Source organism: Taudactylus pleione, unplaced genomic scaffold (assembly GCF_031769625.1).
Source record: "Taudactylus pleione unplaced genomic scaffold, aTauple2 ptg000404l, whole genome shotgun sequence".
NCBI lineage: Eukaryota > Metazoa > Chordata > Amphibia > Anura > Myobatrachidae > Taudactylus > Taudactylus pleione.
Window position 1 is genome coordinate 330,793 of NW_028284806.1, and position 17,566 is coordinate 348,358.

The 17,566-nt window shown below is 45.9% G+C and overlaps 2 protein-coding genes across 3 annotated transcripts in view; one reads left to right on the forward strand and one right to left on the reverse strand.

Moving 5' to 3' along the window:
• Positions 1–6,642: 6,642 nt before the first annotated feature.
• The window catches only part of LOC148506438 (gastrula zinc finger protein XlCGF66.1-like), a 104,996-nt gene continuing 94,072 nt past the window's right edge, over positions 6,643–17,566 (reverse strand). The window contains exons 1-7 of one of the 2 annotated variants that reach the window (XM_088446777.1): positions 14,721–14,819; positions 12,518–12,655; positions 11,560–11,751; positions 11,015–11,138; positions 10,822–10,919; positions 10,582–10,690; positions 6,644–7,995 (exon numbers count right to left, since the gene is read on the reverse strand). In XM_088446777.1, coding sequence (XP_088302903.1) covers positions 7,241–7,995; positions 10,582–10,690; positions 10,822–10,919; positions 11,015–11,138; positions 11,560–11,751; positions 12,518–12,598 — 1,359 coding nt within the window. In that variant the 5' untranslated portion in view covers positions 12,599–12,655; positions 14,721–14,819 and the 3' untranslated portion in view covers positions 6,644–7,240. Of the gene's footprint in view, positions 7,996–10,581; positions 10,691–10,821; positions 10,920–11,014; positions 11,139–11,559; positions 11,752–12,517; positions 12,656–14,720; positions 14,820–17,566 lie in introns of those variants that run through there. The other variant, XM_088446778.1, reaches the window with a different exon arrangement.
• Positions 14,973–17,566, forward strand: part of LOC148506439 (uncharacterized) — a 127,842-nt gene continuing 125,248 nt past the window's right edge. Inside the window, exon 1 of the mRNA XM_088446744.1 lies at positions 14,973–15,215. The gene's annotated coding sequence lies outside the window, so the exon portion shown is untranslated. The remainder of the gene's footprint in view (positions 15,216–17,566) is intronic.

Consider the following 17,566-nt stretch of genomic DNA (forward strand, 5'->3'; position numbering starts at 1 on the left):
TTTGTGGCAAAGATCAGATTGCTGGAGTCTTTTAGCTATACTGAATGCAGCAAACAGTAGTATTGTTTACTAGAATAGATAAAGTAGGTTCATCCGAGGGTACAGTTGACATTTCATCAGCCTGAAGTGAGCTCAGATGTGGAAATTTTTGTTCCGTCAAATAAACCTCGTTGATGTGTCCAAGTTACCCATTCTACATTGCTTGCTCACTGTTAAGATTCCTCTAGGTCATAAAGGTGTTGCACATTGAAGATGTTCTACTTTCAAATGACTATAAATTATTGGCTTGTACATTCGCTAGCCGCCTCCAGGATGCAGTCATATTGTCGGCAGACGGTATGCTGGGCGTCGAAATACTGACGCCCGAATCCCGCCGCACGGCAATATGCCAACGCCGATACACCGAAGGTGAACAGGATACCAACGTTGGCAGCCCGAACCGATCATCCGGACGGGTAAGTAACTGCCTCTCTCCCCAGGGAAGGGGGGTTAGGTTTAGCCTCCCACGGGGGGAGATTAGGGTTAGGCACCCCCGGGGAGGGTTAGGCACCACCAAGGGAGAGTTGGGGGGGGAGAAGGGGGAGGTTAGGGTACTTACCTACCGCTTTCGGTATTTGCACCATGCGGGCTTCCACTGTCGGCTATTCAGCCGCCGGCATATAATACCGATTCCGCTCCTTCATTGCTTTACCTGTCTGGCTGCCTTCTCTGCTTTTCAGTCAGAATTGCTTATTTTCATTGCCCTAGCATATGACACAGATTTGGTCTGTTAGGAGGGAGGCGAGTCAGAGCGCACAGCATGTGGTCAGGAAAAAGCTTTGTCAGACACAGAAGGAAACCCAACAGGAATAGTTTCAGAAGTCATGCACACACAATACTGAAGCATAGGCTTATTTAGATAATGCCTATTTATAGGCCCAACTGGGGAAAAGGAACCAATATAGATTCATTTGAGGTCATACTGACCATCTTGCTGAAGGGTAAGTTTAAGAAGAATTGGCAACCTCTAGTGGCTGGAGGTAGTATTTCCTCCTCTCAAGACGGTAAGATTTCCCAGGATATATCTGGTGAAATTCTCTCAACAATGTTAATGTCCATCAGCTTGAAAAGAATCTTGTGGAGGCAAGATACCACTAGGAAATGGATTTGGGATCACTGATTTCAGTAGAGAAACATGAAAAACGTCATGGTGTCTAGGAGCTCAAGTCAGCAGGCAACTGGGCCGATGCGTGCCGAATCATAAAAAGTGTAAATTAATTTTTTTTTACGTAACTTATGGGTAGGCATGCCTCCTTTCAGATAAAGAGTAGAGAGCTGAACGTCATTGCCAATTTACATACAGTATAAGCTGATGGAACACTATAGAGATGGTTAGTCTTTTTGTTGTCGTGGGCATGGCATAGTGTCTCAGTGTCTCCTTTAACACATGAAGACTTTTTTTGTAGCAATTCCGAGACTAGCAGTAACCATGGGGATAGAAGAATGCTGGGGGAAATGAATGAAGAGACTTGGCTGATGCACCTAATTGGCTTTGGTTAGTGGATGAGTGTTGGGAGTTATCACAGGAGAGCTCCACCTTTAGGCAGGACATCAACTGCAGATTGCAAGTATAACAGCGAAGACATTGTTCTAGGGACGGACGGCTATGCTCTGCCTGCCCTTGGATTTCAGGTGGAGGCCATGAATATTGAGGGCAGTAGAAAATTGCCCCATACAGTCGGACAACACAAACCTTTTAATGCCCTCCATGTGTATTGGCCACCAAAAACAAAAAAACAAATTTCCTACAGTAGATAAAAACAGAAAAAGTATGTAGGAGCTTTATAAAGGAGGTGCAGACATGGTCAACGGAGAGAAGAGGCCCTGGGTTTGAGAGCTTACAGTCATCTACAAGATGCAATTGTGCCGCTCCCATAAAATACAGATAATGGGCCTGATTCAGCATGGATCGCAATTGTAATAGCGTTCCGCATATCGGCCGATGGTGCATACTGTTTATGCACCACAGTGCGCGAGTTGGATTTGCGATCTCACTGTGATCACTCACGCAGAAAGAAAGCCAACGCAGAGTGAGTGAGAGGACATCAGTGTTTGGGTGTGGTGACTGGGGACTCGTCGGAGAAACGCAGGCGTGCCTGTCCGTTTGTACCCCGTTGCATGGGCGTGCATAAATTAGCCACTGCTACGTCATACGCAGCTTGTGTACTCACTGCGTGCGGCAAGACAGACAGGTCAGGGCTGCTGTCATTGTGTGTGATGTGTTTATCGGCGAGGTCTTACGGATGTGAGATAGCGCTAGCGGGCGTCTCTACACTGGCTGTGCGATTGCAGTCATTAGCATATTTTCTCAGCAGACCCGCGTGCGTGATCGCAATAGTGATCCGTGCTGAATGAGGCCCAATGTTCATACTTCTACGTGTATATGTACGCATGACCACCAAGGGGTTCTAGAAGGGTTGGATCTGTTCCATTACTGTTAATAGCAGACAATAGATCACCAATGCCAGTCTCTTCTGCCTGGTGTCAGCGATACATGCTCTAAAGATGCTAGACAGCTAGTTACTGAGACATGAGACAGTTAAAACCATTTAGGAATACAGTCCATCTGGCGTGCATCACGCGCTAAGAAATATCTCCATTCAGTACAAGGAGCCCTGATGGTTAACAGCTCTTTATTCCCACATTATAGTCCTTTTCTTTGTCAGACATTTGATGAGAGTTAGGAAAAAGCACATTAGTGCAACAGCTTCTTTTCTCCCAATCTCTACAACAAGAACAGAATCAGAAGCTTCTTTTACAATGATAAAAGATAGTTTTGGGTTTGGCTGTATAAAGCAGAGCTATCCTAAATCTCATCTTCAGTCAGTGTCTGATCAATAATAGGATGCCGAGACTTGGGGGTGCCACTAGCGGCGGATTGATTTTTGGACAGTAAAGCGGTTTGATTTTATTTCACCGGTGGAGGCGAGTGGTCCACAGCCACCCAAATGAAACAATGAATTCATCCCCATGTAAGAGCCATACAGCCGTAACCCGGGATTGAACAGACGACCCGGGATTCACTGCCCTAGCTGCATGTGAACCTGACTCATCCTCTTCTAGAGCATATGGTTATTGTTTGTAACCAGTTGTGCATACCTTCACGTTTCTGTACACCGCCGATTTCCGGGAGGGGTCAAGCCTCTGGTTCAAGGATCACTCCTGGTTTTCCTGCATTGCCTGGACTTTGTTTTTGTTTCAATAAACAGTTTATATTTCACTATGCTCCTGTCTGCACAGCTTTCATTACAAGTATCCAGTTACATAACAGTTTCCTCTAAAAATGTACATGTGCCATCGAACGCCACTGGAGGAAATCTTATTCCTGGATAGACTTCCTTCATTTCAAGTTCATCTTCTCATTCTACAGTTTTTCCCTCACCCTCAGTAAACAATCCATCTTCAAGTCTCTCATCTCTTCAGAATCCTCCAATCCCCGTATCTTTGCTACCTCCAACACACTCACCTCCTACCTCACCAACCACTTCTTCTCTCTTTCTACCTCTTGTTCTTCATGCTCCCCCTCCAACCTTCCCATAGGAGTCCCACAGGTTTCTGTTCTTGACCCTCTGCTTTTTTTTCTGTCCACCTCTTCCCTGGGTAAACTAATCAGTTCCTTCAGCCTCCAATATTACTACTATGCTGACACCACTCAACATGACCTTTTTTCTACTGATCTCTCCACTTTCCTCCACTCATGGGTGTCCAATTGCCTCTCCACCATCTCCTCCTAGATATCCTCATGCTTTCTCAAACTCAACATGGCCAAAACTGAACTTGTCTTCCCTCATCTAGAGTCTCCTCCCCTCTTGTCCTCTCTATCGCTGTTGACAACACCACCATCTTTCCAGTCCCTCAATTCTGCTGCTTGGGTATCATCCTTGACTCTTCCCTCTCTTTCGCCCACCACATTCTATATCTTGCCAAATCCTGTCACTTTCAGCTCCGCATCATTGCCCGTATAAAACCCTTCCTCTTTCAGGCCACCAAAACAATTGTCCACTCACTCATCATTTCTCGTCTTTACTGCAACCTTCTCCTTACAGGCCTCCCTCGCTCCAATCTATTCTTAATGCTGCAGCGAGACTTCTCTTCCTCTCTCGCCGCTCCACATCTGCCTCACCTCTCTGCCAAGCCTTACACTGGCTCCCCATCCCCTGCAGACTGCTCTTTAAAACTCCTCTCCCTCACGTATAAGGCCCTCTCCAACCTCATCTCCATACATACTCCCTCCCGATTTCTCCAGTCAAACAATGACCGTCGCCTTTCCTCCACTTTGATAACCACATCACACTCCAAAATCCAAGATGTTGCCCCACTTAACCATTTCACCCTGCATATACTGTACCTCGCCTTTCTTCATCCTCCATATCTCACATTCCTTTTTCCTGCCCTCAGATACCCTTATTCATGCTCACCTCCAAGTGTCAACCATCTGTCCGCGCCCTTCTCCTCTAGATTGTAAGCTTTAATGAGCAGGGCCCTCTTCCCTCCTGTTCTCATTACCTATAACTCTTGCACCTCCTCACTGGGCTCCCTGCCCCTTGACTCCACTCACTCTTTGGAACTCTTTCAGTGGCTCTAAACCTGTTCGTTGCACCCACGCTAATAGGCACAGGTCTCAGATTGCACTGAATACTTATCAGTTGCTGTGATGAAAGTATCGTTGTTATTTGTTTACTGTATTGTACTCTTTTACCATGTACTGTCTGGTTGTTTGCCCTATGTACAGCACTGTGGACCACACGTGGCACTATATAAATAAAGGTAAAGTATTAATAATAATAATACTTTTGGGCAACTTGTTCATGTCCTTTGCTGACCATGCAATCATAATACACAGAGAGGTAGTGCCATCTGTTGAACCCAAAGGTTTGGTGCCACTGTTGGCAGTGAAGAGGAGATGATGGTGTAAGCCAGGGAAGGAAAAGCACAGGAGTTCGGAGGGCCCTGCTCACTAGATCTTACGATCTTCTTCATAAGACAGTCATATTTAATGTTAAATTCTAACAAACTTGAAATTCACGTTGTTAATTATACTATCTTGTGGATTGTTATTTATGAATAAAAAATGGCGGCATGTGTGTATTTCTTAAAAAGTATTTTGAGTATTTGGGGTACATTTTAATGTCTCCACCCCTCCAACACATCAACATATTGGGTCACCCATCATTTAAACCCATTTCTCTTGTTTTTAGTTAGAGAAAATGATGTGAAAAATGGTCTTTATTGGCTATATTTCATTATTTAAACACCTTGGAATACATTAGGAAGGGTATACCAGAGGTACTGCACTATTTCCTGATAATACGCTAACGTAACACCATCTTATAATCGAATACCAAACGGTTGTACCAAGGGTTTTTTTGCCGCGGTAAAAAGTTGCGCAACGTAAATTTGCAGCTAATTGAATATGCCCCCCAAAAGACTGCCTTGTAGCATAGATGAGACGTGTATGGGGGCAGACAGCAGGGGGACAACGTGGGACGAATTAGTTTTTAAATACATTTTCCTTAATGACTAAAGGCCCCCTACATATGCGATGGATTAGGGCAATTCACCGATCGCCAGATGTCGGGGTTGGGGCATCTGTGAAATACAACATGTTGGATTTCCCCTATATACCAATCCCAACCAAAATATGATTGTGATCAATAAATCTGTGATTTTTAACAGGCATAATTTCACCGATTCCCCTACGGATCGGCGATCATCAATGGCCACCAATCTGCATTTCTGACTAGCGGTTCGGGGAATTGGCTGGCAGATGTATAGAGCCTTTAGGTGCGGATTCTGATGGAGTGAACCATGCTGCAATGCAAGGGGGGCAAATACATATATCTTTGCATGCAGGGTAAATACTGGCTGCTATTGCATGTAGCCCACAAATGCTGGACAGCTTTATTCTTACACTGCAACTTACTGTAGATCTCAGTTTGGACGGTATGCAGGCGGGAAGCCGGTGGACCTAATCCCGACAGCCGGCTTCCCGACTGCTTAACCCGGCGAGGGTTAAATGACAGGTGTCTAAATCTAGACGCCCGGCATCCCGATCGAAGGGACGCTGGGCGCGGATAGCCGCGTGGAGGGGTTCGATTTAGGGTTCCGGGGGGGGACCACTTAGGGTTAGGCACCCCCCGGGGAGGTTAGGGTTAGGCTAGGGAGAGGGAGAGTTAGGGTTAGGCACCCCCGGGGGGGGGACTTAGGGTTAGGCAGCCCCCCGGGGGACTTAAGTTTAGGTGGCGGGAAGGGGGGGTTAGGTTTAGGCACTTAGAGGGGGGAATTAAGGTTAGGCACTGGGGGGGGAAGGTTAGGGTTAGGCACCCCTAAGGGAGGGTTAAGGGGTAGAATTAGGTTAGACAATACTGACCTTCGGACGATCGGGATTTCCTCCTCTGCCGGGATGCTGCTATCGGGATTCCTACCGATTCCGTTTGGACAACCCCTCCCAAATCTTATTCTATCTGCACATTTTACACCTGCCCCACCTGCAGTGCAGCATGATTTTAACCAAGGTGCAAAGTTTCTTTCTTGCTTTGCTCCCAACTCAGAATCAGGCCCCAGGAAAATGTTTGTCTCCGTAGACGTATTCTCATCCAGCGGTCCCGAGACAACAATGACATCACATCCTGTTCTCGAGCCCCTACTCCTCCAGCCCCTTCAGTGACTGTGGTGATAAGATTTGGGACTAAACAAGACGCCATGATCCATCAGAGGTATGTAAAATCTTTATTCTTTAACGTTCTCGTCTTCAACCCTTTTTACCGGAAACTGAGGGAAAAGTTATTATCGTCAATTACTTAATGTAGGCCGAAAAGGTCATTTTGTGAGCTCATCTATATTTGGCTTTTAATAATGGATTCTCTCCTACTGTAATGTAACATTCAAAAGGCGGCCGTTGTTTCAGTAACACTTATGATAAGCTTAGCCTCAAGGAAGCTGGAGGAAACGTGGACGACCCAAGGAACACTTTCAACAATATAGTAATAACTCAGGGTATAAAGGGGGGTAATCAAGCTGGTGCCCTTTTCTGTAGCCAACTTGGAAAATCCTGAATAGTGGTTAGGACACGTTCCCAATTCCCACACGGAATTTGATGGTACCTCCAGAATATGCAAAGTGCACCTTTATTTAATGTCAGATTTTTGACAGCTTTTTACAGTATTTCAGTAAGTGCCGACGTAACCCGCTTTTGTATCTATCAGTTGATGGAAACTGACTTTTCTTTGACCGCGTGAACCTTTTGGTGCACGGCGAGGTTGGCTCGCTGCGTAAAACCCTTCCCGCACTCCATACAGGAATATGGCCTCTCACCCGTGTGGATTCTCCTGTGTTTATTCAGATCTGACTTGTGAGAAAAACATTTGTTACACTCGTTACACATAAACGGCTTCACGCCCGTGTGGATTCTTTGGTGATCTACCAGATAGGACTTATAGGCGAAAGACTTGCCGCAATCGGGGCACGAGAACGGCTTTTCGCCGGTGTGAACTCTCTGGTGATTAACAAGGATAGATTTGTGGCCGAAGCATTTCCCGCAGTCAAAACAGGGAAATGGCTTCTCTCCGGTGTGAGTTCTCCGATGATAAACAAGCGCTGATTTCTGGGTAAAGGATTTCCCGCACTCGGTGCACAAAAAAGGCTTCTCCCCGGTGTGAACTCTATGGTGCCTTATGAGATCGGCATTCTGGGTGAAATATTTACCACATTCGAAACACTGATATGTTTTATAGCCCCTACGAGCTGTATTGTGGGTAATAATATCCGATTTATCAGGAGGACACTCATCATGGTTATCGATTCCAGATGATGTATCTGCTGTGTGTAGCAATGAATGTCTATTTGGGGTATTGGCGTTTCCTCCTGCAGAATCTCGTGTGATGTCATTATCTTCTATTTTACACTCTGGAGATAAAACGTGATGTCCCTCCGAGATGTTCTTGTCATTGTGTCCATCTGCAGGGAATAATATAAATGTAAGGAAATATGGAAACATTACAAATGTTTTTCTCATAATAAGGAGCAAAGGGCTTTATTCAGAGTTGTATGCTAATGCCGGTCCTGCCGCCTCTGTGTGTGCAGCTAATGCCGGTGCTGCCGCCTCTGTGTGTGCAGCTAATGCCGGTGCTGCCGCCTCTGTGTGTGCAGCTAATGCCGGTGCTGCCGCCTCTGTGTGTGCAGCTAATGCCGGTGCTGCCGCCTCTGTGTGTGCAGCGAATGCCGGTGCTGCCGCCTCTGTGTGTGCAGCCAATGCCGGTGCTGCCGCCTCTGTGTGTGCAGCCAATGCCTGTGCTGCCGCCTCTGTGTATGCAGCCAATGCCGGTGCTGCCGCCTCTGTGTATGCAGCTAATGCCGGTGCTGCTGCCTCTGTGTATGCAGCTAATGCCGGTGCTGCTGCCTCTGTGTATGCAGTGAATGTGCGAATATATGCAAATGTCGCAGGCACCGGGAGATACACTGAGATACAGTATTGGTCGCAGATCCTTCGATCAACTTCACGAATATCGGCATTGCGTACAACCATGAATCAGGCCCAATGACCAAACATTCCCATAGTATGGGCGACTTCATGTTCCTATTCATAACGATTTTATTACAGTTATATTATCATTATTATATTTTATATGTGTGGCGCCACAAGCAATCTGCGGTGCTGTACAATGATTAAACAATACAATTATACGTTAGTACATAGGAAGGCATGAAATAACAATAAACATAAAGAAACAACTAATGGCAGGATGGAGTATGGAAGAAAGTGAAGGGTAGGGTAACTCAATACAGCTAGTAACAGCAAGCAGTAATAACCCACCAGGGGCAAAGGATAAGAAATAAATCAACATTCAGTAATCCTGGACCCAACAGGGAGGGGTATAACCAGGAAGGTAGGGATTAACAAACATCAATGGTCAACCGTCAATGTCCGATGGTTTTACCATCGACGATGGAGGTCAAATGGTTCTCCGCCATCAATGGCGGTTTTTTTTTTTTTTTTCTCCTGGGTGCCAGAACACAGAGCATAGGTTCAACCCACAACGTGACCTGTAAAGCTCCGCCCCCAACTCGGATTGGTCCGGTGAGTAGGGATGAGAGAGAGCAAGGATGAACAATCGATGGTTTCATACCATCATGGTTAATCACCAATGTTATAACCATTGGTGACCATTGATGGTTAACCCACCAATGGCCATCGCTGCAGTAGGGTGAACTGGGGAAGAAAGCATGTAGGTGGTCAGAAGGGCTGAGTCTGTGGCATATCTATCATGAATGGAAGGTCTTCAGTGTCCATGGGTCTAGAGTGGTCACGTGCACACACCCTCCTCCCCCCCGGGATCGATCACTATGGCTGTCCATGCACTGCTCCCCCTTAATGTACTCGTCCGGTGGCGCCCTATTTCAGGTGATATAGTTGCAAAGATGGTTCCACACAGGAGCTTGAAAAGATTCTGTCACTGAGCTTGGGTCCATGTAATCGCCATCGCTCCACATATATCACCAGACAGATGGCACTGCCAGGAGCAGGTACAGGAAGGCACCATGGGCTATTATGGAGAGATGATTCCTAAGGGCCCATTTCAAGGAGTGTGGTTGCTGACAGAGACTCTGAAAGGGCCAGGGAGTGAGTTCCAGACCAGTGGGGCAGCAGGGAAACCTTGAGGTGAGAGGAGGAGATCGAAGCTAAGTTGGATGAGAGGTGAGGGCAGGAGAGCGTGGACATAGATGAAGTTAGAGATGTAGGAGGGAGAGGAGTAATTGAGGGTTTCATATGTGAAGGTGAGAAGTCTAAACTGTATCCTGTGGTGGACGGGGAGCCAGTGAAGCAGTTTGCAGCGGTGTGACACAGCACAGAAGGTCAGGAGATGTAAATAAGTGATAGCATTAAGGATAGATTGTAGTGTTGAAGGTTAGAGGTACTGTAGGCCAGCTAGAAGGAGGCTGCAATAATCCAGGTGGGAAATAATAAGGACTTGGATGAAAGTTCAGGTTGCATCCATGACGAGAAAGGGTCTGATTCTAGAGATACAGCGAAGGTGGAAGTAGTAAGATTTTCTAATAGACTGGATGTGGGAAGTAAAGGAAAGGGAGAAGTAGATGATGGCGCCCAGGCAGGGGGACTTGGGCGACAGAGGAGATAATGGCATTGTCATTAGAGAGGGGGGGGGGGGGGAGAGGAGGGGAGGTGACGGGGGTCCTGGATGGGGGGAAACTATGAGTTCTGTTTTGGAGATATTGAGATTGAGAAGGCGCTGGAACATCCAGGAGACAGACACATGAGAGGACACGGGAAGAGAGTCCAGGGGAGCAGTGAAACATTTGAGTGTCATCAGCCTAGAGGTGGAATTGGAGGCCTTAGCTGGTGAGATCTCCAAGCAAGGAGCTGTAAAGGGAGAAGCGAAGGGGGCCTGTATAACAGAATATTACATGTAATTATGTAGGCAGTATCAGTGTAAGTACTATTTGTAGCTAGGTTTGTATTGACCAAGGAAGGTGTAGAGATCACGATCATCTAAATATTTACTGTACTTAGTGATTATTACTCACCTGTGATGATACCTGTAGGGATTTCCTCCTCCTTACACTGATGATCACCCATCACATACGTCTTCTGTTCCTCTATATCTTCTACTTTAATCTCTATGTGGACTTCACTCTGAATAACCAACAAAACAATACAAGATGTAATAATGCCTAATAGATTACATACTGTAGCTTCCCTACAGATCATATCGTTTATATTCACTTTGGTATTTTGATGTTGGGGTAACCCTCAATCCCATCTACCTGATAATCTTGTGGAATATTATAAATTTCCTCTGCGAAATCCTGGGAATAAAGAGGACGGGGACATCTCTCTGGGGTATTTCTCTTATTAGCTCCATCTGTAGGAGACACACACTGATTAATAGAGGACGAGAGCATTACGGTGTCTTTAGTACCACTCTTCCCATTACAATAAATGACAGTCTCCTCTTACCCAGTGATGTGAGGGGCCGGTGATTCTCCATCATCACGTCCTTGTACAGACCCCTGTGTCCTTCTATATACTCCCACTCCTCCATGGAGAAATAGACAGTGACGTCTTCACACCTTATAGGAACCTGACACACACAATGATACAGTCATCACCCAGACACATCCCCTGGTGTTACTGTATAATGTCCCATTCCCAGCAGTCACCTCTCCAGTCATCACCCAGACACATCCCCTGGTGTTACTGTATAATGTCCCATTCCCAGCAGTCACCTCTCCAGTCATCACCCAGACACATCCCCTGGTGTTACTGTATAATGTCCCATTCCCAGCAGTCACCTCTCCAGTCATCACCCAGACACACCCCCTGGTGTTACTGTATAATGTCCCATTCCCAGCAGTCACCTCTCCAGTCATCACCCAGACACATCCCCTGGTGTTACTGTATAATGTCCCATTCCCAGCAGTCACCTCTCCAGTCACCTCTCCAGTCATCACCCAGACACATCCCCCGATGTTACTGTATAATGTCCCATTCCCAGCAGTCACCTCTCCAGTCAGCAGCTGAATGATCTTGTTGGTGAGTTCTAGGATCTTCTGGTCATTGTCTCTCTCATGTATCAGTGAGTGAGGTGGAGGCACCGTGATGGGGCTCTGGGTCCTGCTCAGTCCTCCAGACACACGGACATGGCTGCTGGGTGTCTCACACTCACCGGATGTCTTCCTCACTACTCTGTAATCCTGTGTATTAGAACATATTTAGGGTCCAGCTGTCCCATCTTCTACACTTTGGCCCTGATTCAGAGCCGGACACTCTTTGTGAGCGCTTGCTCTGAATCTGGGCGGCCTGTTTTTTTTGGCCGGCCTCCAGGCCGCTCGCTAAGCTATGGGTGACCACCCACAGCTTTTGCGAGCGGCCAGGTGATCGGGCTTGCGACAAGACCCTTGTGGTAGAGTCTCGTTCCTGCAAGCCCCAGTGAGTTTTCAGCTATAATAGAGCAGAAAGCTCACTACTGACATCACGAGTGATGTCAGTAGGGCCTCCTTCAAACGGCAGGCGTTCCTTCGGGAACGCCTCCGTTTGGTCAGCCACCCCCCCTCCCCGCCTACAAAACGGGGCGAGCTGTCTATCAACATCGACAGCCGCCCCGTTTTGTTGTGAGTCCCGGAGCGAGTGATTTCTCGCTCGCTGCGGGGCTCGCGTGTGCACTGCCCGGCCATTGACCCGCTTGTGAGCGCATATCGCTTGCGAGCGGGTCTGAGTCAGGCCCTTTGTCCATTATCTGTATTTATGACTGTCACTGAATTGTACTAAATCTATGTGGGACAGTATATGTCACTAATTTTCACATCCCCAGAAACCTTCAATTGTCCAGTCAGGTCCCTTTGTTTTTAATAAAAATATAAATGATGACATGTGACACTCCCAGAATCCTTTGCTTCTCCATTTGCGGCTGCTGCATTACCAGAGATAAGATGTCACTGTAACATTCCCATAATTCCTTACCTCTAAAGTAAGAAGGTAGATGATCTCCAGGGTGAGATTTAATATCTTCTCAGTCACGTGACTCCCACTGTTGTCCATCATGAAGACTCCAGGGAAGATGTCCGGTCTTGGCGGAAACAATTATTCATGTAGTAACCTCTGCAGACAGAGATATAGCATATAAGAGACCCTTTAACAAAGTCATAACCTATTTAAGAATACATTGCTACAAGGCTTAAATAAGCATTAGTGCTCATTCTAGCACACGGTGCCTATCACAACCCGTGCAGTTCCTCTCTCCTGTCTTGGGTGTCGCTCTCTGCTCTGGTGCTTCTAGCACACCCAGCTGGTGCAACAAACGGCTGAGATACAGACCAGAGTGTGCTAGAAGCACCAGAGCAGAGAGTGACACCCCAGGCAGGAAAGAGGAACTGCACGGGCTGTGACATTTGCAGTATGCTAGAATGAAGACTATGACCATGGAGCCAGGATTCCGTGCCCAATGACACCCCGTCACAAAGAGAAGGGAGAATGATGTCCTGGTTTAGAGAAAAAACAAAAAACATTTTGTGAAGGAAGGTGGGAGCTGGGCATACACATTACAAAGTTCCCCAAACTTTGAGATCCTTCGCACTAGTGTAGCTCCAAGATTTCCACCTTCTAACACAGGTGTCCAATGGTTTAATTTAACCAGCAGGAGAACCAGACCTACGTTCCACAAAAAGACATTTTAACGCAAACAGTGGAATGTACATGGCAACTTCCAGCAGTATGACTCTAGTAGATGTTGGACTAAGGCTCAAGCACTTGGACATTCAAATAACGAAGGTCCAAACCTTTCTTTAGACCCTCCGGATGGAACGGGAAGTGGCAGGAGAGGTGACAGCTGTTAGAGGGACAGTCATGGTCCTGGCACCAAGACTTGTAGATCTTCCACACAATACAGTATGTCTCCAAAGAGATCAGCTTCCATTCTCACAGGCACTGATACTGTAAAGTCGATGACTTTACATAGCACACAGTGCTCAAGCCACCTTTCCTATATGGACGGAATCTATCTTTAAATATGGCCTGATGCAGCGACGGCCACACATTTGGTCAAACCTACACTGAAAAAAGCTGAATGTAGAAATAACGTATTGATGCCCACAGGCTGAGCACACATCATCTTCCACTGTATTTAGGAAGCATCTGAATGGAAATTATAGGGTCTTCAGAGGCTCAAACTCTTCCTCATGACAAAGTAGGTCCAGCCTCTCTCCGATGCCCACCAGTGGCATTTCTGGCTCTCATCCCCCAGTATTTTGTACACCGATATCAATGATCATTTCCAGGTAGACTTAGCTGCTGCACGCCCAGGTGAATCTTACCTATATATTCTGTACTCAATAAGCTGACCATCGTGGACTACAATCCTCATCATGCAATAATGAGAAAACCTGGCTATCAAGGACAGGTAACTATGGAAATTGTAACCCTATAACCTCCAGCCACATACACTGATAATGATAACAATGCATTCCCTACTGTACAGTATATGGATATTACAAGTCACGAAGGGAGTTCTATGACCATATAAAAGCACAGGTACCTTCATACAAGCCATATAGAGAGCCATAGTTTACAGCAGAGGGTAAGCTATTACTTTATCCCATAATGCACCAGTGATGACATCAAAAGGCGTCGCCAATGATAATCCATGACGCTAGAAGTCACCATTTACACCGATACTATTTATAGGAGTTTCTACACGCAATAACATCATTTGTGGATAATATTAACTAGTCTACAATGAGATACATGTGGTGAAGCCCGACATACGTGTTCCGGCCGCTAAGCCATGGGAAAGTGTGACAGGTGAGTTATCATAGGCCGATTACAGGTTAGGGGACACGTCTTACTGTATGAGAGAGGCAGTCCCGCAGGGTGAGGGTAGAATGCAGGTAATGATGGGGGCGAGGGGCGCAGAACTTACTAGTACTGGCGCAGAGAGTGGAGATATGGGGGGTGGGAGTTGCTGCAGTATTATTCCTTACTAATATATATATATATATATATACAAATATATGTGTGTGTGTAGACTATATAGATAGATATGTATAGATATATTCATAATAACAAAGGTAATGAAAAAATTATAAGTTATTACCTCTTCCATTGGACACTCAAGTCAGTGATAATATTAATAATAATAATAATAATAATAATACACCAGAGCTATTACCTCTGGCCTGCTCCATCTGTTCCTTCCGACACATAATATGTCATAAGAGAGGAGAGTATAGTGAGCAATAAGGAGGCAGTATGGAATTATGGGAGTTGTAGGCATGAAACACCCTCTAGACTTCGGATAGTTAGGAGGATAATTTCAATATTTACACTCTAAGGCTACGACAACATGGCCGCTACTCTCCCGACCGGCTAGCTATTGCTGAAGTCCCGTGAGTTCTGAACCACGGAAACATGGCGGCCGCCTCTGCACAACCCTTACAAGCTCGTGTGACCGAGACTTTACTGGTGACATCACACGTTCAGTGCCCCCCTCTGCCAAGGGGGCTGAGCACACTGACCAATCAGTGCTGTCTGCCCAGCAGTCAACTTGGAATGTTTCGACCAACACGTACGCTGAAGTGTCTACATTCCCGAAGTGACGTTTATTTCCCTGATGTCAGAGTACGAAAACTGAAGGGGATCTATTCACTACCGAGAGAGGCAGAGAGTGAGTGCGGCTCAGTGCTATGTACTAATGGCTGGTGCGAGAGAGAGAGGAGGGGGCTATCTGTCCCCCAATTATCCCTATATCTCTTATTACTCATCCCAATGTCCTCCACTTATCCCTATCTCTCCCTATTACTCATCCCAATGTCCTCCACTTATCCCTATCTCTTCCTAGTACTCATCCCAATGTCCTCCACTTATCCCTATCTCTTCCTAGTACTCATCCCAATGTCCTCCACTTATCCCTATATCTCCTATTTCTCTTCCCAATGTCCTCCACTTATCCCTATATCTCCTAGTACTCATCCCAATGTCCCACACTTATCCCTATATCTCCTATTACTCATCCCAATGTCCCCCACTTATCCCTATCTCTTCCTATTACTCATCCCAATGTCCTCCACTTATCTCTATCTCTTCCTATTACTCATCCCAATGTCCTCCACTTATCCCTATATCTCCTATTACTCTTCCCAATGTCCTCCACTTATCCCTATATCTCCTATTACTCATCCCAATGTCCTCCACTTATCCCTATATCTCCTATTACTCATCCCAATGTCCTCCACTTATCCCTATATCTCCTATTACTCTTCCCAATGTCCTCCACTTATCCCTATCTCTTCCTATTACTCATCCCAATGTCCCACACTTATCCCTATATCTCCTATTACTCATCCCAATGTCCTCCACTTATCCCTATCTCTTCCTATTACTCTTCCCAATGTCCTCCACTTATCCCTATCTCTCCCTATTACTCATCCCAATGTCCTCCACTTATCCCTATCTCTTCCTATTACTCATCCCAATGTCCTCCACTTATCCCTATATCTCCTATTTCTCTTCCCAATGTCCTCCACTTATCCCTATATCTCCTAGTACTCATCCCAATGTCCCACACTTATCCCTATATCTCCTATTACTTATCCCAATGTCCCACACTTATCCCTATCTCTTCTTATTACTCATCCCAATGTCCTCCACTTATCTCTATCTCTTCCTATTACTCATCCTAATGTCCTCCACTTATCCCTATATCTCCTATTACTCTTCCCAATGTCCTCCACTTATCCCTATCTCTTCCTACTACTCATCCCAATGTCCCACACTTATCCCTATATCTCCTATTACTCATCCCAATGTCCTCCACTTATCCCTATCTCTTCCTATTACTCATCCCAATGTCCTCCACTTATCCCTATATCTCCTATTACTCTTCCCAATGTCCTCCACTTATCCCTATCTCTTCCTATTACTCATCCCAATGTCCCACACTTATCCCTATATCTCCTATTACTCATCCCAATGTCCTCCACTTATCCCTATCTCTTCCTATTACTCATCCCAATGTCCTCCACTTATCCCTATATCTCCTATTATTCTTCCCAATGTCCTCCACTTATCCCTATCTCTTCCTATTACTCATCCCAATGTCCCCACTTATCCCCATCTCTTCCTATTACTCATCCCAATGTCCCCACTTATCTCTATCTCTTCCTATTACTCATCCCAATGTCCTCCACTTATCCCTATGTCTTCCTATTACTCATCCCAATGTCCCCACTTATCCCCATCTCTTCCTATTACTCATCCCAATGTCCTCCACTTATCCCTATCTCTTCCTATTACTCATCCCAATGTCCCCACTTATCCCTATCTCTTCCTATTACTCATCCCAATGTCCTCCACTTATCCCTATCTCTTCCTAGTACTCATCCCAATGTCCTCCACTTATCCCTATCTCTTCCTAGTACTCATCCCAATGTCCTCCACTTATCCCTATATCTCCTATTTCTCTTCCCAATGTCCTCCACTTATCCCTATATCTCCTAGTACTCATCCCAATGTCCCACACTTATCCCTATATCTCCTATTACTCATCCCAATGTCCCCCACTTATCCCTATCTCTTCCTATTACTCATCCCAATGTCCTCCACTTATCTCTATCTCTTCCTATTACTCATCCCAATGTCCTCCACTTATCCCTATATCTCCTATTACTCTTCCCAATGTCCTCCACTTATCCCTATATCTCCTATTACTCATCCCAATGTCCTCCACTTATCCCTATATCTCCTATTACTCATCCCAATGTCCTCCACTTATCCCTATATCTCCTATTACTCTTCCCAATGTCCTCCACTTATCCCTATCTCTTCCTATTACTCATCCCAATGTCCCACACTTATCCCTATATCTCCTATTACTCATCCCAATGTCCTCCACTTATCCCTATCTCTTCCTATTACTCTTCCCAATGTCCTCCACTTATCCCTATCTCTCCCTATTACTCATCCCAATGTCCTCCACTTATCCCTATCTCTTCCTATTACTCATCCCAATGTCCTCCA